This window comes from Felis catus, chromosome D1, assembly GCF_018350175.1.
Source record: "Felis catus isolate Fca126 chromosome D1, F.catus_Fca126_mat1.0, whole genome shotgun sequence".
Taxonomy (NCBI): domain Eukaryota; kingdom Metazoa; phylum Chordata; class Mammalia; order Carnivora; family Felidae; genus Felis; species Felis catus.
Window position 1 is genome coordinate 21,703,548 of NC_058377.1, and position 23,187 is coordinate 21,726,734.

Below are 23,187 nucleotides of genomic sequence, written 5' to 3' on the forward strand. Positions count from 1 at the left end.
TTGATCTCTCTGTGAAGAAGATATTTAGACATGCCCAATTAATTATTTTCACAGAGTTACTTACCAGACTTAAGGTTTTCGGACTCAATTAGGAAGATGAAAAGCTATCCAAGACCCTGTTTCAGAAATTCATAGCACATTCCTTAGGAACCACCCCCCTACCACCTTCCTACCTCTCACCCACTCATACCACCACCACTGCCAACATCATATTCAGAAACTTAGGGAAAATATCTTCAAAATGGCAAAATGATGCCTGGGAGAACCAAACAACATGAACAAAGTTGAAAAAAGGAGAGTGAGAAGAGAATAAAGAAAATAGAGAAATGATCATTTTAAAATAAATATTCTTGGCATCATGCCAAAGGCTACAAAATAATTTCTAATTTGTGCCCATCAGATTAATGTTAATTCAGAGGGAAAGAATAGTGAGAAGTGGAAATGGAGCACCCTAAAGTTATAGCAGCCAGCAAAAATTATAATTATAAAAAAAGTATCCAAGTGCCTACTAAGTGCTAAATGCTACACTAAGTTCTTCCCAATCAGCAAAAGCTAAGCAGAAGCATGAGAAGTCCGGATGCATGACAGGAGATTAGGAAAAGCTCAAACCACACATATTGTTCAGAGTCTTGGGGAAAATGTCCAAAAGCCTGAAGGCATCAGCGAAAGGGTGCATGCTTGCCCCTCTTGAAAGTACAACCCACTGAGACTGCTACTCCCATCCCTTAGAGGTCAAGTAAGCTCAGGACCAAATGCTCACTATTGTTTTTATACCACCAATAGCCAGACATCAACATATTAAATGTATAATTCACCTAAAGCAGAAAAATCACTGTTTTGGAAACAGTGGGCAGCTAGTACAGATTGTGTCGCACAGGTGTGATGTGCTCCATATGGCTCACGCTTCTGAACAGGCAGACACTCCAATCTGTCCCCACTACAGTCTTGCCAAGGTCTTTCCAGGCTTCTTGCACTCACATATCTTACTAAGTCTCTGTCCTTCTGCCACAAACATTACTCATTTATGATGAGGAGGTCAAAAAACCTAGGGCAGAATTTCTTTAGCTTTGTACTACTGTGCAATCTATTTCTAGTCACTGTTAATTAGATATTTACACTTAGCCTCAATCCACGCAATATGGCCGGTGAAGAAAGTTACCTTCACCAGAGTTTCTGAAAAGTTTCACTGCCCAGCAACTGAAGGACAAATAGGGAGGGGGGAGATGTTTGGGCAAAAGATAGCAATGCCATCCTACTAGAGCCAGAGAATGAGCTCCCTCTAGTACCTAAATAGTCTGAAGAGAACTAGGGATCCACACCAAGAACTGCCCTCTTGAGGAAAACTCTCAACTCCCTCAAAGACCTTAGAGAACTTCCTTCTTGTCTAATACTTGAGCTCTTTTTGATTCAAGCTGTTTTCCTCTCCCACTTGATAAAACTGACACAATAATGAGGGTTAAGTGAAGTTACCTGCCAGGGAATGCAGGGGAAACCAGGTCCACTGCAGAGAGCTTACTAATGGTTAAACCAACCTAGAAACAATTTGGTTAAGACACTGAGGATTGACTCCCATGTAAGTATACACAAAGGAGAGCAAGCTCTGTGAAGGCTGCTTCTTAGACCAAAGGCAAGGATGGGATTACAAAAGTAGAAATCACCACATTTCACAAGAGAAGTGGTTAGTCCTTGGCCATCGAGTTGAGGACTGGCTGGTTAAAGTGGAGCTCACCACAGGATGATGAAATCCAGTTACAGTCTTTAGAAACTTTGTTGACCACCCCCCCACCAAGTCCACTAGGTTGAATCTCAATAATAAAACTGAGTCACCAACTACGAAGAGTCGGAAGTTCACCATCCAGCTGAATTTCTGCTCATCCTGATGGACTTTCTGAGCAACAGCTGTTCTGGTTCCTTCTTCTGGACCTTAATCACATGCAAATCTTGTGACCTTGCTTACCAATCCAGGCCTGGATTTCTGTAAATTCTCATGTTTTTTGCATTCAAATCTCTGCTTCCTCGCATTCTTTCATCTCCCATGTAGGAAGATTCATGTCCTTCCTTTATTACACGGTTACTTTGAGTGCTTACTGTGTGCGAGGCATTCAGTGAACAGCAGAGAGTAAACCTCAGTCCTGAGTTATACCACCAAGAAAGCCATGCAAACTACTAATCAGGCTTTGTGTTTCTGTGTCCAATGGTTAGCATATCTGGGGGCCTATTTCTTCCTGTCCCTCTTCTCTTCATGTTCCAGCCAACAACTGAAGTAAAGAACTCTCTTCCTTTTCTTCTCTCCATCTCCCTGACCACCCGCCACCTCAAAATCAGAAGAACAAATAATCAAAGGGAAAAAAATTACAAGAATTTGTCTAAAGACATGATTAGTCATAAGGTGCATTCATGCTTTTTTCTCTTTGCTATTCACATCAGATGTTAATTATTTTTCAGATTATTGTGCCAAATCTCAGATGCCAAGAAGAGAAAAAAGGAAATTATCCATGACCTTTCCCTCCTCAAGAGGAAAAGCCTAGAATTGGAAGAAGTTCTTCTCCCACAAAACCCTGGCACTTCACCAGCTGCAAATCAGTTTAGTGATCTAGAGAAGTGACTTGGAGGTAAAGAAGGTCTTACTGCCCAAACTGCCCCTTTGCAACCTTCATTTATTCTGTATAAAGTTCATCACCACCACCAAATATGAATATAAAAAGCAAAAAAAGAGCTTGAACATTTTTCCATCAATAAAACTATTTATGCAAATTATTTAAAGTATAGCATGCTATGGCATATAACACCCTAAGGTGACCCCCCCCAATAAGTCACACCCGTACAAAATCCCCTCCCCTCAAATTCAGGCAGAATCTGTGATTTGCTTCCAACCATCAGAAAATGGCATGGGAGAGGAGATGTCATTCTTGTGATTTGGGTTACGTTATATGGAAAAGATAAAGGAGTTTTGCAGATGTAATTAAAGTTCCAAATCAGTTGACACTAAGTTAATAAAAAGGAAGATTACCCTGGGTGGGCTTGACCTAATAAGGTAAGCCCTTTAAAATAAGGTCTAGGAGCTCCTGGGTGGCTCAGTCGGTTAAGCGTTTGACTTCAGCTCAGGTCATGATCTCAGGGCTTGTGAGCTGAAGCCCTGTGTCGGGCTCTGTGCTGACAGCTCAGAGCCTGGAGCCAGCTTCCAATTCTGTGTCTCCCTCTCTCTCTCTCTGTTCCTCCCCTGCTCACACTCTGTCTCTCTCTCTCTCAAAAATAAATAAAAGATTTTTAAAAATTAAAAAAAAAACAGAAGAAGGTCTAGAGGTCAGAGATTTGAAGCAGTAGAGATGTTTCCATGAATTCTATAGGCATAAGGAAGGAAATCTGCCAGCAGCCTACATGAGCTTGTAGTGGATCATTCCCTAGTCAAGCCTCCAGATGAGAACACAGCCCAGCCAACACTTGATTTCGGTCTTGTGAGACCCTGAACAGAAAACCCAGCTAAGCAATGGCCCAGGCTTCAGATCTATAGAAACTGTGCCATAATAAAAGTGTGTTGTTCTAAGCACCTAAATTTGTGGTAATTTATTGTATAGCACAGAAAACTAGTGTGCATGCTAACATTGCAACCAGGAGCTTTTTACTTTTCTAAGGGGTTTAGGCTTTTTGTAATTTTCTAAGTTAAAGTAAATATCCCTACTTACCTCAGGTCATGATGATGAATCCAGACACACTCTCATTTTATCCCCCATGTATGTCAAAGTGAAAAGATATACCCTCCCCTCCCCAATTTTATTCCTTGTGTCTGAAAAACTCATCATGCATCATTTGATGATATGGTTTGACTAGGCCCAGTACCTGACCCATATTCCCAATCATCCCTCAAGTTTTAATTGAACCATCCCAAAGCTTAAGTGTCAGTCTGCTGGACAAAAATCTTCATGCTGTTAATTCCATTTTGTTGTGGGCACCCAGGGGATTGATTATAGGTAATAAGTTAAATATTAACAGAGACAGAATGACAAACTGAGGTAGTCTAGCTGAAAATCCCAGAGTCCTCATCAAATTTAAAGAGAAGTCAACCTTTCAATATACCCTGTAGTGTTTCCTTTGAGAAACATTTTTTTTGCCCTATAAAATTTCCTACATGTCTACCTCCTTTATTCCAAATAACACTTTATTCATTTTGCTTCATGTACAGAACACAATATGTCCCTATAAGTAGGTTTATGGATCTAAAAAAAATAAATATTTTATTTTTTATCTCCTACCAAGCAAATGTAGAGAGCCTAACAAATATAAAGTATACGTATACTCTTTTGCATCTATCACTATAGTACTATGTAGTCTCTGTCTCCTAAATATTTATTGGTAATGTTAATTATTAGCCAAGGAAACCCTATTTTTTATTTTTAAACTACAGCAGCTCTTTGGATTTCTAAATCAACTGTGATCACCAGTATTTATACTCTATGCTGTTAATTTCTAAGATAGACACAACACAAAAATTGTCTCTTGAATTCATTTTCAGCACATCCCACAGGTCACCAGTAGCATTTAAATCTAACAGAGAACAACTTCTCAATCAGATTAAGCTTCCCCTTTCAAGTCTCTTAGTGTCACCCGAAAACATTCTTACCTTAAACAGTCTTACAATCCAAGAACTAGAAGCACTCACCTCGCATCTATGCCTGGCACATAGTATTTTTAAATGTTTGTTGGGGCACCTATATGGCTCAGTCGGTTGAGCATCCAGCTCTTGATTTCAGCTCAGGGAATGATGTCACGGTTCGTGGATTTGAGCCCCCTGTTGGGCTCTGCACGGACAGTATGGTGTGTGTGTGTGTGTGCACGCGCGCATTCTCTGTCTCTCAAAATAAATAAACTTAAAAAAATGTTTTTTGTATGGAAATGAATTATAAAGAGGCTGCACCAGGGTCCGGTTCACTCTGGACTGGATATTGACAAAACTAATCAGGAAACCCTTGTTTTCAAGGCCCAATAAAACTCCCACAAGCTTCCCTGTCATATGTATCTTCAAGTCACTGCTCAAACTACCACCTCCCACATGAACACCCCTGCTCCCCAAAGCAGCCTTGTTACCCGTCTGACTCTCACCTTCAACATTTCATGGCTATATCACTACCTCTAACCAAGATCTGATCCTGTCTCCACTTGACCTAGCCGTGACTGTGGCCTCCAATATGCAGTTAACTTCTAGCTATGCTCTTTCACATGCCAACTTACACAACTCTACCCCTTCTAGACAAAGACTCCTTTGTAGGACCTGTCTGCTCACAGAAGCTTCTAGTTCTCACCTTCTTGAATATCCTTACAACCACTACCTTGGGTGGTGCCATGGGTCAGGTGGGTCAGGCCTTTGTCATCTATTGCCTAAATATCACAGGCTAACGGTTCCCACCACCTCTATTCTTACTGACCTCCACTCTCCTCTCCATGGTGCTGCCAGAGTTATCTTCTTAAAATACAAATCTGATTATTTGGCCACTTAAAATCCATCGATTTGTATAGTCCACAACAGAGTATACAGTCCTTAGCAGTGACAAACAAGCCTTCCTACATTTCCAACCTTCTCTCCTGTCATCTGCCACCAGTTGCAGACTCCAGTGCTTAGACAAACCAACCTGCTTGCCATTTCTCCAATGACCCATGCTCCCTCATGCCTCCATGGCTCCAGGCTATTGCCCTACCTGGCTTGCCCTACTCATTTTTCAAGATACATCTTAGACTAAGTTAATTATCTCTCCTAAGCACTCCCATAGCACACTGTGCTTCCATACTGAGGCACCTAACTTACCTGTAACTGCTTATTCTTTTTCTGCCTCCTCCCTCATCTGTCAGCTTCATTAGGAGACAGACCACATCTATCTTGCTAATCACTGTATTACCAGTACCTAGCACAATATATGGCACATAGGCACTCAATAAATATTTGAGTGACTCTCTAAATATTATAATAACAATAATAATAATGGCAGCTAACACACATGTTTACATGTGCTAATTCATTTAATCCTTACAATTACCCTAAATATCATTATTATCTCCACTTTACAAATAAGGAAATTATGACACAGAGATGTTATATAACATGCCTGAGGTTATAGCATCAGAACCTGAGCTCAGTGAGTCCACAGCCTGGGTTCTTAAGCACTCCTCCATACTGCCTCTCCTTTATGTATAATTCAGTTCAAATGTCACCTTCGGGGGAAACTGTTTCTTACCATCCAATCTGAGTTAGGCGCTTCTCTTCTGTATCCCACAACAGCCTATATACACCTTCATCATAGCATTTATCACACTGCACTTTATGACTTGGTGTCTATTCCCATTATGCCATGAGATCCTGGAGGGCAGGAACTTTGACTCTGTCTTAATTTTCTTTGTGTCCTCGGTGCCTAACACATGATAAATACTCAAACTTAAATGGATGGGTGTGACAACCTGAGTTCCAGCACCAGGGTTCGTTTTTCAGATTATCCAGCAGGTGGCAGAAGAGGACAAAAGCTGAACAGAGGATGAGCAGCCTTACCTTTCACACTCGTCACCTTCTCCATGATGGTTTCTTTATCTTGGCACAAAGTCACTGTCACTGTGGCTCCGAATATGCCATAGCCCCAGATCACTGCCCCTGCGGGCTCCTTCTGCAGCACCATGTAATTATTGATGTATGAAGCAAAGCGAAAACGGACATCTAAAAATGTTAACCAACACTTAGAAAAGCATCATTGGGGGATTCATCACCAATTGAATCTGGTTAAACAGCAAGAAACCATAAAGCTTTTATACAGGACAATTTGAATATACCCAGACCCTTTAATCTTCTAAAACTACATCTTATTCGTCCTAATTAGGTAAGCAACATAACAAGAGCAGTTGCCAATAATATGCATCATAGTACAAGATGACCAATAAGGAAAACTCAAAGAGCCTACGGCAACCAATGTGCCACAAGCCTCCTCCGCTTCAGAGCTCTTGATCATCCTTTGCTCTCAAGCTTGGCCCTGACGCTCTGCGCTCTCCCTCCAAATTGTTAAAATGCTCCTTTTATGCACCCCACAGATGGTATTTATGAGAAAAATAAACCACTTCCTTCCCCTACTTTCCATTACCATGCCCACTCCTTGTTGCTGGGAATAAAGAAACCTGCCTCTCTCCAACACAGCCTCCCCTAATCTCTCCCCCATTCTTTATCTCCCCCTTTCCTTCCCACCAGTGTCGACTCCTGCAAATAATTCCCCTTATTGTGTTTTTTTTTTGACAACCCACTAAAAATTTTAAATAAGCATTTATGAATATCTGTGACATCTGCTTCCTTCTAAGGTAAATTCAAATAAATTAAGATGATAAAATAAGGTCGGCGAGAAATAGAGGGTCAAAATGTCAGAACAAAGGTCTTTGGTCTCAATTTTACCCATTTCACAAGCTAAGTTATATAAAAAGAACAAGAGGAAGAGCACTTGAAACTGTAGATTCTATTCTAGAGTCACTAACAAGACTGAATAAGAACTTACTTTAACGAGATCATTCCTATTTTTAACATGCAGCCTATATTGAAGTATTTTATTAATAACAAGCATCTATCCAAATTATCTCAGTGAGTTCCTCATCAAAACTTAACAAGGGGGGGGGGAATCTTCTTAAGTTATGTCCCAATTTGTCTGAACAAAACAGACTAAAATCCCTACAAGAAAATAATTAACAAAGTTAAGATTTTTTTTAAGCATTTTAAACAAAAATGATAGGCAGGAAAGAGAATGAGAACTAACCAGGTTTCTTCCCTGAAAGCTACAAATGATGATGGCCCCTGAGGCTATACTTAACAGGGCAGCAAAGCTAACAGGGTCTCCCATACAGACTCGGTGGCCTATTTGCTTCAAATAACAGCCCAGTCGCTAAACATCCTCAGCGCTCTCTCATGAGTTAGTTCCATCATAAAACCTAAATGACAACCAACAATCATCCAGAAGGCTGGATAATGGGCTGGAGATGCACAGCTACCACAAGCAAAATGCTCTAAGAAGAGACTCTTACATCCCAGAATTGCATAAGCACCTTGGCAGCCTGCTGGAGGGAAGGGGAGAGGCACACGTGTGGGAGGGCCTAGTCTTGGGTAGGTGCTTCATATGGAACAAGAACTGAAAACCAAAGGGCTAAGAGCTAAGCAGAAAGAGGGTGAGGGTAGGGGAACAGAGTGTAGAAAACTGGCTGTCGCTTGCACATGAGCCTATACAAAGAAGGGCTAAGAGTGCAGCCATTGTCTCATTGTGCTGGGGACACATCTTTCCAAGTCAGTCTGTTTTCGCCAACACACACTTACTGGTCCTCATTGTGCCTGGCTCTATTCTGAGTTAAAGAATTTTAAGGATAGAAAGGATCTTTCACACCCCAAGGTACAATCATATTATTTATGGATCAACAGACCGATACCCAGGTAGATTAGGTAATTTTACCTAATAGCTTGCATATTAATGAATTAATTCAACAAATTTTTTATTAATGCCTACTGTGTGCCAGGCACCATTTTAAGCATTGAGGATAGAACAGTAAGAAAAAGAAAGAAGAAAACAATAAAGGGAAAACAAAACACAGACAAAAAGCCTCACCAGCAGCAGGAAGCTTACATTCTACCGGGGAGCTTATTTGTGGCAGGCACAGTGCTATCCACACTGCACATATTAAACTCCTTTGACCTTAAATCGCACAGGTAGTTTACAAAAGGAATAGAAACCAAGTCACCTGATTCCAGAGTTATTATTGCAATTTCCAGTCTGCTGCAGATATTGGTGGTAAATTTAAAAAAAAAAGTCATATTCCCTGCCCTTATAAAGCTCACATTCCAAGCTGATAAGAGTAGACAGTGGAACATTACCAGGGAATTGAGCAATGGACAAAATAGGAGAACGAGAAAGGAGGCAGGGCTGGTCATTCTTTTTGTCAAGCACAAGACACTTAGCATTTGAATCTTTTTTCCTTAGGTCTTCAATTTTTCCTTCATTTGGATGTTGGAGTAGAAAACAAGAATTAGTGTTCTGTTAGTGAGTGATGAAATTAATCCAGTGGGTAGGTTACCTCTGGCGAGGAACTCCTGGATGCCCTGGGAGGAACATCCTGGGAGTCTCAATAAAACTGGCAATATTCTAGTTCTTAAGTTGGGTGCAGCACCTTTGGGTGTTCATTTTATTGTTTCATTGCTCATATACTTTTGTACATTTCAAATATTAGATAGTAACCATGGGCATATGACCCAAGGTGAAGACAGAATATTGCACCGGCATTAAAAATAACAGCCTTTAACAGAAAAGTTAATAAAATAATGGCCCTACTCGCCTATCATATGCTGGACTCAAAGGTCATTGAGTGAGGGTGAGAGGCAAAAAATGATATGCAGAGAATGCTGCTGGTTTACACTTTGTTAAAGCCTGAAAAACTACGGCGGCAGTTGGTCTGTCTGGGTACTTCTGGGTGCTCAGGTAGAGCACGAGCCATTTTTCTGCACCCTGTCCCTATTCTCACCTCAACTTTTATTTCTTAGCAGGGAACTTTGGGGTCCACAATTCGAATGGTTTAAAGAAAAAAAACAAGGCCAGCATTATCACTTTACTTTGCTTTAGCACGCAGATGCCGTCTTCTGGTTCTCCACGGTTGTGACTCAGGGTCCAGCCTGGGGTATTCAAATGACAGGATCTGACCTGGACAGTAGTCAAAGTGAGTCACCCTCCTCCCCAGTGTCACGCATATTATCCCTGTAAGCTGCGCCAGCAATCAAAGCTAAGCCTTAAATATTCTTAGCTAGTGAGGGGGTTGTATTTCTTAGTCCTAATCACCACTTAAACTAGTAAAATTTAATTCCCCCAAGGAACCAAGCCTGCAGCAAACCCTCCCCAAGGGTACTACTGTGGGGGCAGAAGTGAAATGTTTTGGATGACTCAGTTACCTGTTTCCAAATACTATCGAACTAGCTTCGCCCCCTTCCCTTCGAGTTCCCTTGAAGTTATTCAAAGACCCCGAGGGCCTCGGTCTAGCACATTTGGGCCTCCCCAATCAGATACACCCAACCCTCCCTCGGCCCCACACGCTGCAACGTGACGACGTTGAAATGACGGGGAAGAAGCTGACCAGCCGGAACTCCCGCCCAGCAGACACCTGCGGCCTAGGCCTGGGTCGGGTCGGAGGACCGGCTCCAGGTTCGCGGTTCGCGGGTCCTGCAGAGGACGAGAGACCTCCGAGCCCGCGCAGGCTGACCGGCACAGGTTGGGCCAAGCCGGGCCGCCTCACCTTTACTTGTGTCGGCCGGCAGGATTAAAGGCAGCACCAGCCCAAATATAAATCCCGGCGCTACCATGTTTGGGAGGATCCGCCAGCCCCGCGCCGGACTCGAGACGCGGACTCCACGCCGGGGCGGGGCCGTGGGCGGGACCTGCGGGGGGCGGGGATGCCTGAGACTCCACCCATCCAGGGCCATTCTGTCGCGGAACCCGTACCGGCAGCCGGGCGAAGCCTTGCCTCTCCCCTTCCCGGCCGCCGTAGTTGGAGTTACAAAAAAAAAAAAAAAAAAAACCGTTACCCAGCAACGAGAAATAACAACTGGAACCAACGGCACCAGCTCTGAGAGAACCAAGAGGTGAGGCGGTTTACCCCACTTCCTCTCCAAAACTAAGACCTCGCCTTTTCCCTTTTCCTCTCGTATTTTCTCAGGATCCCCGACAAATTCCGGGATCGCTAGGAGAGATTGGGCGCCGAGGCAGCCCATTCTGCGAGAGTCTGAAATCCCAGCTCCTCGACGTCTCGCCCCCGACTAGACCAGCGTTCCCCCTCCGACCGCCCTCCAGTCCCCAGTTTGGTTCAGGGTCTCACCAGTACTTTTCACAACCCTACAACGATTCGACACCTCATCTCCTGTTCCGTCAAAAAAAAAAAAAAAGAAAGAAAGAAAAACATCCTCCACAGATGGGGCCTCATTCAACCGTCGAGTCCCTCACCTAGACCCCTACCACGGCTTGCGGGCTTTTGTGACATTGACACCTTCACCAAAAAGCCAGGTCCCTGAGTGTCGTTTGCTTAACGCAGCAGCCCAACCCGCTGCTTGGCTGCTATCCTTAATCTAGTCCTTGTATTCCAAGACAGGAAGATAAGACCTGGTCAAGACAAAACCAGAAAATGGAAGAATCCCAAAATTTTGGACGCTAGGACTGCAAAGTCTTAACCTTGCGGCCGCCACCCACCCTCCCTCCCCACTGCCCCTGCTTCCCCCCTTCAGAGTATATAGGTGCTTCGAGGCCTTGTAGGTCATGCTTCAGAAGTGGAAACTAGGACAAGACTAAGTATTAAACTTCTTCATGCAACACATTAGAGTAATTTCTAGAACCAACATTAGTTCTTCATTTTTTTTTTAAATTTTAGATCCCAAACAGCGTCTTCTCCGCGATTTATGATAAATTGTTAACAATCATTTTCTTTGAATTCCTGTGGGATAGCAGAAATTACCCTCACCTTTTAAAGACAAAAAAAGGGGTCAGAGAGAAAAAGTATTTAGTGCTATAGTGGAAAATGTGTGATTTTTTTAATTTAAAAAAATGATTTGGCCTGTTAAATGGGTGTGTATTTATAATATTCTAATTAATAATGGAAAGTTCAAAATTCTTTGGAAGAAATGATGGATTGGGGTTGTGTGGACGGGGTGGGGGGGGGGGAAGAATTCAAGTCCAGAAAATTTGGGTCTCAGAAATAATTTGACATAGTTGTGATTATAGAAGTAAAATCAGACAATTTTAAAGACTGTGCCCTTTGATGAATCTCTAGGTACGATAGGCATTTCCTTCCAAGGAGATGTCGATTCCATTCTCCAACACCCACTACCGAATTCCACAAGGATTTGGGAATCTTCTTGAAGGGCTGACACGCGAGATTCTGAGGGAGCAACCAGAAAACATACCAGCTTTTGCAGCAGCATATTTTGAAAATCTTCTAGAGAAACGAGAGAGTAAGCTTTTTAAAACAGGCATATTTTTCTTTAAGTAAGAGACTAAGCATTTGGTTATCATGAAACTTGCTTAAGACCATCCCTATGCCATAGAAGGGTTTATGAAGCAGGGGTCTTCAAATAACAGTTCTTGCTATTGAAAACATGTGCCTTTGTGGCAGGTTCTCTTAAAATCACATTATGTCACTTTATTGAAGATTACCAGTTTATTTCCCAGACCTCCTTCACTGTGTTTTTCATGGACACACTGGGTGGAAGGGAACCTCAAGAGATCATCCAGTCTAGCTCTGCTTTTTCCAACAGGCTGTTCCTATGCATCCCAGGCAGTTGACTGTTCTTCCTGGGAGGAGAGTTTGTGACTTTCTATACATTTCCACCCTTCTTACTTGAAAGAATCGTGAGTGCTGCAAAATATAATTCTGTGCTCCTTAAATAGTGAATGAAGGCACGGAGAAAAACAGCTTTTAAAAAGTAAAATTCCCGGGCACCTGAGTGGCTCAGTTGGTTGAGCATCCCGCTCCGGTTCAGGTCATGATCTCGCACTCCATGAGTTCGAGCCCCACCTCGGGCTCTGTGCTGACAGCTCAGAGCCTGAAGCCTGCTTTAGATTCTGTGTTTCCCTCTCTGCTCCTCCCCTGCTTGTGCTATGTCTCTCTCTGTCTCAGACATTTAAAAAAAATTTTTTTTAATTTAAATAAATAAATAAATAAATAAATAAATGTGAAATTCCAGCTTGGGAAGGTAGTTTATATTCTTTCTCTATTCTCCCAAGGTCCTGTCCTGCCCAGAGACTAAAATTCATGCTAATATGACAGGTGGAGAGCCAAAGCAGCTTCTTTACTTCCAGAAACAAAATTTCCACAAAGTCCCGGCCTTGAAGGCTCATAACTATCAAGTTACAACTTGGTTTCTGACTAATCCAGTAGGATTAGTTACAGCTATACATTGTTACAGCTATACATTTCTATTGAAAAACCCTATTCTTGATTAGAACACCCATTTTGTGTAAGTCGTTACCATCATTACTTTTGACTACAGCATTCCAAGAGAGTGGTAAAGGGGACTAGAAATAACTACAGGTAAGTAAGCATTCCATTTCAAATCATCTTCCAGAAGAAGGAAACCTACCACAAGGCTTGAATTAAAACCACTCCCATACACACGGCACAGCTCCACCATCTTGTCTTATCTCAACCCAGGCAGAGCTCAGAACCTCTGCCAATTTCCTGAATGTCGCTGGTCTTTTCCATATCCAGTCAGTATGACTATCTGTTGCACAACTTGAAACTTAAGTGCCACTAAAAAGCTATCAAGCGAAATCTTTTAGGGTAAGAGGTGAATTACAATGAACGTTCATTTAATTTTGTTATTATAGCATTAATTTTACAAATTCATGAGTAAAATGTCTTTAGTCATTGATTTAATTTTAGATCTCAGAAATGTCCCGTTACAAAAACATTTGAGTCATTGCTACTGGACCATGGTAATTAAAGCAATTGGTGATTCAGACTGATGGTCTCAGAATACTAGCTCTCTAACTGATAAAAACTGTATAAAACTATTTGAAAACATTTGAAGCATGACAACCATTTTCACTCATGTAAACCGAAGGTGAGTTATCCAACTGATACAAGTATCAGAATTTAGTCTCTCCAAAAGGGAAGAAAAATTCCTCTAGCCCAGTCTCTCACACAAGGCAAGAATTCCCTTGCCAGCATTCTTCATAGCTAATTATTGGTCTTAATTTTTATTTTTCTGACAGGAAACATGTTAGCATTTGATGTAAGTGATATCACAAATCCCTAAGAAAAAGGTGGGCATTTGGTTATGATAAAACTCGCTCAAGACCATCCCTATGCCATAGAAAGGCTTTATAAAGCAGGTGTCTTCAAGTAACAGTTCTTGCTATTGAAAACATGTGCTTTTGTGGCAGGTTCTCTTAAAATCACATTATGTCACTTTATTGAAGATTACCAGTTTATTACCCAGACCTTCTTCACTGTGTTTTTCATGGACACACTGGGTGGAAGGGAACCTCAAGAGATCATCTACTCTAGAGTTGTTCCCAATGGACTCAGGAGCATCTGAGCATGCAAATAAGCTCCAACTGGCCAATTTTGGACAATTAAAGCATCAGGAAGAATAAAAAATGCAATGGATTGAAGTTTATCCAATTTCTTAAATATTCATTAGTTCATAATGATAAAAACAAACAAAACCTTTTTGAGAGGATCCTAAGAAACCAACTGATTATTCTGAAAACTGGCCGATAAAGGGAATCAAACCTTCAACCTGCCTTTTCTGGATGAACCTTACGTCAGGGTAACCAAATAGTTGATACAGGAAAGTTTTTCTTTACTGATTGCTCCAGAAAACAAGAAGTAATGATCTAATAAGAGCATTGCCATTTTGCAATCCCTAAAGAAATTATCTAAGCAATCATCATCAATGGGCCCTCAAAGAAAAGAAACAATCCCCTTAAAAAGAGAAACAACTACATATTATGTATATCCTGACAGAATTACACGCACTATCTATAAAGTATTCTTGCTAAATAACATAAATAAATAAATAAATAAATAAATAAATAAATAAATAAATAAAACCTGAATCAGCTACAGAAAATTCGAAAGCAAAGGAACTTATTAAAAGTCATAGGAATGGAATCAGAAATATCTAAACTGTGGGAAACTCCAAAGGAAAAATGACCCAATTTCCTCAATAAAAAAATTACAAGGAAAAAATATGGGCTGGGAGATAGGTGAAAAAAATCTTTCAATTAAAAGATATTCAAAAGACAGAACAAAAGTCTGTATGTGTCCATTGTTTGGGTTCTGACTTGAACAAATCAACAGTAAAAAATAAAAAATATATAAGACAATGGAGAAAATTTGGATAGCTGGTACTAAGGAATTAGTGTTTTTAGATGTGATAGTGATATTGTGGTTTCTTTATATCTTAGAGATTCATACTGAAATAAATATTTGTAGATAACACAATAGGAATCCTGGAATTGGCTTGAAAATAATCAGAAGAAAGGATGGGAAGTTGAGTGAAGTTACAGATAAGATAAATCATGAGTTTATAATTGTTGAATCTGAATAATGTGCAAATGGGAATTTGTTATTCTACTTTCTAAGTTTGAAATTGTTCATAATGAAAAGTTAAAGAAAAATTCTGCTTAAATATAAATACTTCTTCCTGTTTGTATCTACTGACTATATATAATATGCCTCACTTTTTAAAAAACCTCTCCAGGGGCACCTGGGTGGCTCAATCCGTTAAGCATCTGACTTCAGCACAGGTTATGATCTCCCAGTTGGTGGTTTTGAGCCCCCACATGAGGCTCTGTGCTGACAGCTCAGAGCCTTGAGCCTTTTCAGATTCTGTGTCTCCCTCTCTCTCCATCCCTCCCCCACTCACTCTCTGTCTCTCTCAAAAATAAACATTAAAAAAATTGTTTTTAATTTAAAAAAGGGGCACCTAGGTGGCTCAGTCTGTTAAGCCTCCAGCTGCGGCACAAGTCATGATCTCCCAGTTCATGAGTTCAAGCCCTGCATCAGGCTCTGTGTTGACAGCTTGGAGCCTGGAGCCTGTTTCAGATTCTGTGTTTCCCTCTGTCTCTGCCCCTCCCCTGCTTGCGCGCTCTCTCTCTCAAAAATAAATAAACATTAAAAATTTTTTAATAAAATTTTTTAAAAGTAAAATAAAAAATAAATAAAAATTAAAAAATAATAAGATTTTCAGCTGGCAGTAAAGAACCTGTGATTTGAAAAAGAAAACTTGTTTTGTGTTACTATTCTGGATTTACTTTAATGAACCCAAAATAAGTCTGAAATTATTGTATATATATTTTTCAATTTAGAAACCAACTTTGATCCAGCAGAATGGGGGACTAAGGTAGATGACCGCTTCTATAACAACCATGCATTCAAGGTATGGTCCTATGAAACTCGTGGATTGGGTTATTTATTCTCCCTATCTCCAAAGCAGAGATCATCGGGATCTCCCCAGAATCATGAACATCATGAGAGGCATCACAAATATCTGCCTAAACCTTTTTAAGTGTGTTGTTCTTTCTGAGGAGAAATTTTTTTCCCAAGTATCTAAATCGTGGTCGGATACTTAGCTGAAATTGAAAGACGATCAAGAGGAAGAATGTATTGAAAGTTACAGAATGATTACCCTCATTTATTCTTCAAATTTCATTGAGTATCACAGTGCTTAGCAATAGCAGATCCTCAGTTAATATATGTTGAATTAATGAATGACATTTCATAAAATAAAGCACCATTTATCCCGTTGTTTCATCATCATTGACATCTTACAAATTGCTGATTAGAATTAATGTTTGTAATGGTGTTTTTTCTATAAAGCTAATCTATTCAGACACTGAACCTGTCTTCTCTTTAGCAGCATTCCTACAACCAGCTTTTCTCAACCAAGGTTCCTCAAAATAATTAAGCCCTAAGCCAAAGGCACTCATTACATGTAGGGAATCATTCTCTCCTTTGTGTCTAGAATGATTCTACTTATCTACTATCCTTGGGAGAATTGAGAGAATAGTTGAACAGAAACACTGTGTTCTGTGGTCCAGAAGAGGAGCACTGGTTGAGAAGGGCTGTGTGTGATCCAACATCACTGGCATCAGCTGGGAACTTTGTGGAACTTCTGTTTCAGGCCCTACTCCAGATCTACAAATCAGAAGCTGAATTTTAACAAGCTCCCAAAATGATTTGTAGGTACCTTGAAGTCTGAGAAGCACTCTGCTAGACAACTGAGATAATGCATTAGCCACAAAGCACCATCAGATATTAGAATTAAGAAGAATATGGGGCCCCTAGGTGGCTCAGTCAGTTAAGCGTCCAACTCGATTCCAGCTCAGATCAGGCCATAATCTCACTGTTTGTGAGATCCAGCCCCACATCAGGCTCTGCATTGACAGCAGGGAGCCTGCTTGGAATTCTCTCTCTCTCTCTCTCTCTCTCTCTCTCTCTCTCTCTCTCTCTCATTCTGTCTCTCTCTGCACCCCCCCCACACACACACGCATGCTCTCCCTCTTTCTCTCTCTCAAAATAAACTTAAAAAAGAAGAATTAAAAGGAATTAGCCAAGTTCAAGTTTTGATGGTGTTCCCAATAGATTTGGGGAATTTCCTGGGGAAATACCTGTCACTTATTCTATAAGTTCAAACGTGAAGTTCCATCCATTTGTGCCTGCCAGATGTGGGGGTGTTGAGTTTGTTTCCGTTTAACTAGATTCTCTGTATTCATGTTTTACTGCAATCAAAGGAATTATGTCGAAAAGTTTTAAATCTTTGTGTCACATAGCAATTTCAGGGTGTTTTTTTTTTCATATCTTTTGAATTCTGAAGACTTTACTTGATTAGCTTATATGTCTTCAGATTTCTGTTTTACAGATGAAAGAAACTCTTCCCATAGGTTGTGAATTAGCAATGCCTCTATTTTGGTGGAAATTTTCAATAACCATGTCAAAATAGGCAGAACTGATTCCCCTCCCCCTCCCTTTTTTGTTTAAATTGTTCCCCACAGTAGAACTTAATTATTTGACATCATTTTTAATCTACAAACTTCATTAAAAAGTCAACTTGAGGGGTGCCTGAGTGGCTCAGTCAGTTCAGCTTCCGACTCTTGATTTTGGCTCAGGTTATGATCCCACGGCCTGTGAGTTCGAGCCCCACATCAGGCTCTGTGGTGACAGTGCAGAGCCTGCTTAGGATTCTCTCTCTCTCCCTCTCTCTCAAAAAGAAATAAAGTTTAAAAAAAAAAAGTCAACCTGACTTCACATATGAGACACAATGGCATATATTTTGTTCTTATTTTAAAAATTATCAGCACTTCTTTTTTATATTTTGTTCAAGATCATTACAGCATGAGGGCTCCTGGGTGGCTCAGTTTGGGTTAAGCATCCAACTCTTGGCTTCAGCTCAGGTCATGATCCCATAGTTCATGAGTTCTAGCCCTTCATTTAGCTCTGCTCTGATGGTGCAGAAACTGCTTGAGATTCTCTCTCTCTCTCTCTCTCTCTCTCTCTCTCTCTGCCCCTCCCTCAGTCTCTCTCTCTCTCTCTCTCTCTCTCTCTCTCTCTCTCTCTCCCAAAAATAAACATTAAAAAAAAAGATTAATTACAGCATATTATCAACTTTTAGTATAAGACAATGGCTTGTTTTTAATATAAAACCAACCATGTTACATTCCAAAAGCAAAAAATCAAACATTTTCTATGAGTTCCTTGGTCATATTTGTTTATACATATTCCCTTGAGAGTTTTCATTTATTTATTTTTTTCCAACCTACTGGAAAAAAAAACAGTATGTATTTAATCCCCACTTCTTCTCAATAACATAAAGCAATATTTAATTACCTTTAAGCAGTTTGACCCAAGACTTTACTGTTTTAGAATATTGCCTCTGATCCTCTCACCCCTCTTCCAGGAGCACGAATCAACTGAGAATTGTGAGTCGGAAAAAGAAAAGTCTCACACATCTGTGAAAGAAGATGAGACACCAGTCACAGCCTTAGTAAGTTGTTTTCTGTATACTATTAGATTCCTACAAAGAAAGATATCACTTAACTTAAAATTGTACCCCAGGGGCTCCTGGGTAGCTCAGTCGGTTGAGCATCTGACTTTTGATTTTGGCTCAGGTCATGTTCTCATGGTCTAGTTTGGTTTGAGAGTTCGAGCCCCACAGAGGCACTGGGAGGGGCTGAGATTCTCAATCTCTGTCTCTTTCTGCCCTTCCCCGGCATGCTTGTGTGCTCGCTCTCTCTCTCTCTCTCTCAAAATAAATAAATAAACTTTAAAATCGTATTTCCAATATGAATCTAGTCTGTTATCCATATTGCTAAAATTAATGATTTTACTTTCTAGATAAGTAGCATCAGTGATAAACTAGCTAGTGGATCATGTTTAGCTGTGCCTATTATAAAGGAAAACTCATTCTTCCCTTTAAAAATAAAACCTTATTTTCCATGATTGTCATCAGGTGGGGAAATCTCCCCAAGAAGAACAGACAGAACTCACTGCCCCAGTCTTGATGCTTCAGATTCATTTTCCCCTTTGGGAGGCTTTCACTAATTGATGCTCTCATTACCACACAGTGGCAAAGGTTCAGAGATAACAAAAGGAAACTCACAGAGAATTACGTGCCACCAAATAAAGTGGCCTTACACAGTGTGTCTTATTCACCTTCCATGCACTACTGCCTAAATGGCTTCCTGCCTGACAGCCCACATCTAAGCAACAAAGACCTGAGCAGGGTCCACCTTCAAAGATACCTATTTTCACTAGTGTGCTAGGGCCAGCTCTCCAGAGACAACTGTGCACATGTGTATAAACCCATGTTCAGTAATGTCTATTTAGTAGCTTGAAATCAGCCACAGTAGGAGTATTAAGATTGTGGCCAATACTGCAAATCAGCCTTTTTTTTTTTTTCTGGAGAGTCCGTATATAAACATTTGCCAGCATATCACTGTCTATATTCTTCATAGTCCAGACTCAAGAGGACCAACCCTAGTGAGAAAGAATTCACTCTCTACAGCATTGAAGACCAAACCTCCGAGTTCCTTTTCATATCTTGATGTCCCAGTTAGTCACCCAGTAATTGACACCCTAAGTAGGCCTCCCCTCCAAGGAAACCTCACCTCCTACCCAGTGGGGGGCAGAACTTTTCCCCATAACCTTTATAAATTATTCCAGAATTATATCAGTACAACCCAATCAGCTTAACATTGCCATAAGGTGCAATGGGAGGTGAGGGAAGACGAAAGGGAGTTTCATTTCCTTACATCTTTAGTAATTGCCCTTACACAGAATTTCAAAAGTTTGAGTTGAGATCTCATTGATTTCCAACTTCGCTATAATTATTTGCCCATATTGGGGTATATCTCAGAGGTTTTAATACCATTCTGTTTGCATTTAAAAGTTTAAGAGCTAGGGGTGCTTGGGTGGCTCAGTCGGTTGAGCGTCCAACTTCAGCTCAGGCCATGATCTCCCGGCTTATGGATTTGAGCCCCGTGTTGGGCTCTGTGCTGACAGCTCAGAGCCTGGAGCTGCTTTGATTCTGTGTCTCCCTGTCTCTCTACCCCTCCCTCACTCTCACTCTGTCTCTCCCTCTGTCTCAAATAAACTTTAAAAAAACAAACTTTAAAAAATATTTTTTAATTTTTTAAAAAAAGTTTAAGAGCTAGAATTGCCTCATTGTATTTTTATAATGTTTGTTTATTTATTTTGAGGGGGTGAGAGGAGCAGAGAGAGAGAGAGAGAGAGAGAGAGAGAGATTCCCAAGCAGGCTCAGTGCTGTTAGCACATAGAAATCCAGAGTCAGATGCTTAACCAACCGAGCCACCCTGGCGCCCCTGTGCCTCATTGCTTTTTTAATGGAGTGAGGGGTATAAACACCCGAGGGTCCATCAACAGGAGACTGAGTAAATAAATCAAGTTCCATTAGTACAATGTAATACAATGGTGTTATTAAAAAAAAAAAAAAAAAAAAAAAAAAAAGAATGGGCAGAGTTATATACATTGAAAAGAGAACCAAGATAGATAGTTACAAAAAAGTAGTTGTGAACATTGTAATTAGCATGATCTCATTTTTTTTTTAATTTTTTTTTCAACATTTATTTATTTTTGGGACAGAGAGAGACAGAGCATGAGCGGGGGAGGGGCAGAGAGAGAGGGAGACACAGAATTGGAAACAGGCTCCAGGCTCTGAGCCATCAGCCCAGAGCCCGACGCGGGGCTCGAACTCACGGACCGCGAGATCGTGACCTGGCTGAAGTCAGACGCTTAACCGACTGCGCCACCCAGGCGCCCCCATGATCTCATTTTTTAAATAAAAAGGCATGTATATACCCATATGAATACTTTGTATACAGAAAGCGTTTTGAGGGATATATATACTCAACCCATAATAATGGATACATCTTAGGAGTATGATTTGGAAAGGGGGAGAAATCTTTCACTACCAGTGACATTTAAGTTTTTAAATGTATATGTATCACTGTTATAATTTAAAATTATATATTAAAAACTATGTAGCTATTGAACTAGACCCTTAAAATCTCTGTGTTCCACTGTTGACAATTTAGGTAAATTATACCTCAATTTTAAAAAAAGGAGCTATATACAGAAGCTCAGCCCACCACCTTAAAACTGACATTATTGCTTTAAATGTATGATTTTGATTAGATAACCATTGAGAAATTAAGAAATTAATTTCATGTAATCATGATTATTTAGAAACAGGACACTTACTATTCTTCTTGACATTTTTACCAAGCTTTAAGGATTCTTACTTATTTAAAAAAAAATGTTATTGGGAACTGTTAAATAGGAACTATTTGGTGGGGCCTGGGGGAGTGGGCAATGATCATTTACTGCAGAGACATATTAAAGAATGACAAAACAAAATGTCTGCCATTTTGGCACTCACCATTTGGTACATATACGATGTGACAAGTATGTAAAATTCTGTTAGGAAGCAACAGATCTCAGTTGTTACGACCGTCAATGGATTCAATGTATGCACTATTCTTATGGCATCAAAATATTGGATATTTAAGAAGTCTCTTACTTTTTATCCATCCCATGAAGGAATCTTCTGAAGAAGAAAAAGAAAAACAGGAGAATGCTGCTGTCAAAATCCAAGCAGCCTTCCGGGGACATTTAGTCAGAGAGGAGGTGAAGAAAATGAAACCAGGTAATGCTCAAGAAAAGGAAACAGAGGAAAAGGAGTGAGGAGACTGGTTTTACTCCCCCGCTCCCCAGAAAAATGTGAACAAATAATCCAAACCCATCAACCTTGCTATGATTGTTTTTTTTTCTTAGCAAGGGAGATGTGATGTAGTGAAATAACATTTGTTGCTGTTGTGAAAATCTGTCATGAGCATTTGTTTAATAAACATGCCATTGAACACATGCCTCTTCAAGATTTCCCTGAGATCATGAGTCTTATTTATACTTCTCCCAAGTCTATGTGTAAAGATGAAGAGCCTTGGATTTAAAGTTACAGAACTGGTGTATCTGAGTTTTCAGAGACCTCAGAGGTTACGTGGTCTCACCATCATCTAATGAAGAAATCCTGTATCACATCGCTGCAAAACAGTCCTTTGGCTCCTGCTTCACTCCTGGTGATAGAGAATTTCACTGCCTTTCGAGAATAGTCCATTTAGTTTTTTTTAATAACTCAGATTATGAAAAAGATAAGCTGAGTCAAAAATCTGCCTCCCTGTAAGTTTCACCCATATGTTTTCATTTGTCACGCATGCATGCAGTCATTTAGTGAAAAATGTATTGAGCCCAATACACGTGCGATGATTTAGTAATGACTATCTGTCCCTCCACCCATGCAGCTGACAGTTTTTTATTTTTTTGCTCTCCAGAACCACACAAAATAAGGCGAATACATATTTAAGAAAAACAAAAGTCATCATAACATCTTAAATACCCTTCCTCAACTAAAACTTCCCAAGTTTTCCCCAAAGCACAAATAGTAATACGTGTATCATAAACTCAGAGGCTTTATGCCTTTTTTTCCCCCAGCGAATCATTCAAGCCCCCCACCCAGTACCTTATTTTTGGCAAGTTCAGTCTCTCCTTTTTGAGACCTCCTCACCCTTGAATACCTAAGAAACTGTGGGGTTCATGTCTTAGACCAAAAGATGCAGTACTCTTCTCGAAACAAAATACAGAAAAAAAAATGGAGTCTTGTTTAACTAATGCTGTTACCTTCTACCACAATAATATAGCATTGTGGTAATGTCCTGGCTGGTTCAGATTCCAGTCTGCACACATTGGATGTTCCAAGCTTTGGTTCTAGGATTACACCTCTCTCAGTTCATAGTCACACAACCATTGTTCCCCAAAGCTCAAAAACATGACTGGCTCTATCTCGAGGAGCTTCTAAAGCCAGCCACATGTTGTGCATAACAAGTGTGCTACTGCAAACACTTAGATCTTTTTCTTAAGCTCAGACATTCTCTTTCTGCAAAGCAGTTTTATTTCAGGTGCCCTGTTGCACCACACCTACCCCTGTCTCTGAGACTTTATCAGGCTCTACAACAGAAGTTCACCCAAGAACAGAAGTTCCCCCACTCAGATCAGATGACTTAGGCCAACGATTTCAAGGTTATGGCATCCATTCTCCAATCTCCACTCACCTCCGGACAGCCATCCCCCCTTCCA

The 23,187-nt window shown here is 40.5% G+C and overlaps 2 protein-coding genes across 6 annotated transcripts in view; one reads left to right on the forward strand and one right to left on the reverse strand.

Annotated features, from left to right (window-relative positions):
* Positions 1–10,434, reverse strand: part of SIAE (sialic acid acetylesterase) — a 45,701-nt gene extending 35,267 nt beyond the window's left edge. For 3 of the 5 annotated variants that reach the window (XM_019811481.3, XR_002145424.3, XR_002145425.3), the window contains exons 1-3: positions 10,279–10,424; positions 9,605–9,664; positions 6,533–6,694 (exon numbers count right to left, since the gene is read on the reverse strand). In XM_019811481.3, coding sequence (XP_019667040.2) covers positions 6,533–6,694; positions 9,605–9,664; positions 10,279–10,345 — 289 coding nt within the window. In that variant the 5' untranslated portion in view covers positions 10,346–10,424. Of the gene's footprint in view, positions 1–6,532; positions 6,695–9,604; positions 9,665–10,278 lie in introns of all 5 variants that reach the window. The other 2 variants (XM_023239245.2, XM_023239248.2) reach the window with 2 other exon arrangements.
* Positions 10,435–10,474: 40 nt separating this feature from the next.
* Positions 10,475–21,921, forward strand: SPA17 (sperm autoantigenic protein 17). Its single transcript, XM_003992527.6, has 5 exons — positions 10,475–10,624; positions 11,803–11,983; positions 15,849–15,919; positions 18,437–18,523; positions 21,598–21,921. Exons 2-5 carry the CDS (start codon positions 11,830–11,832, stop codon positions 21,739–21,741), a joined length of 456 nt encoding a protein of 151 aa, XP_003992576.1. The 5' UTR covers positions 10,475–10,624; positions 11,803–11,829; the 3' UTR covers positions 21,742–21,921.
* The last annotated feature ends 1,266 nt before the right edge of the window (positions 21,922–23,187 follow it).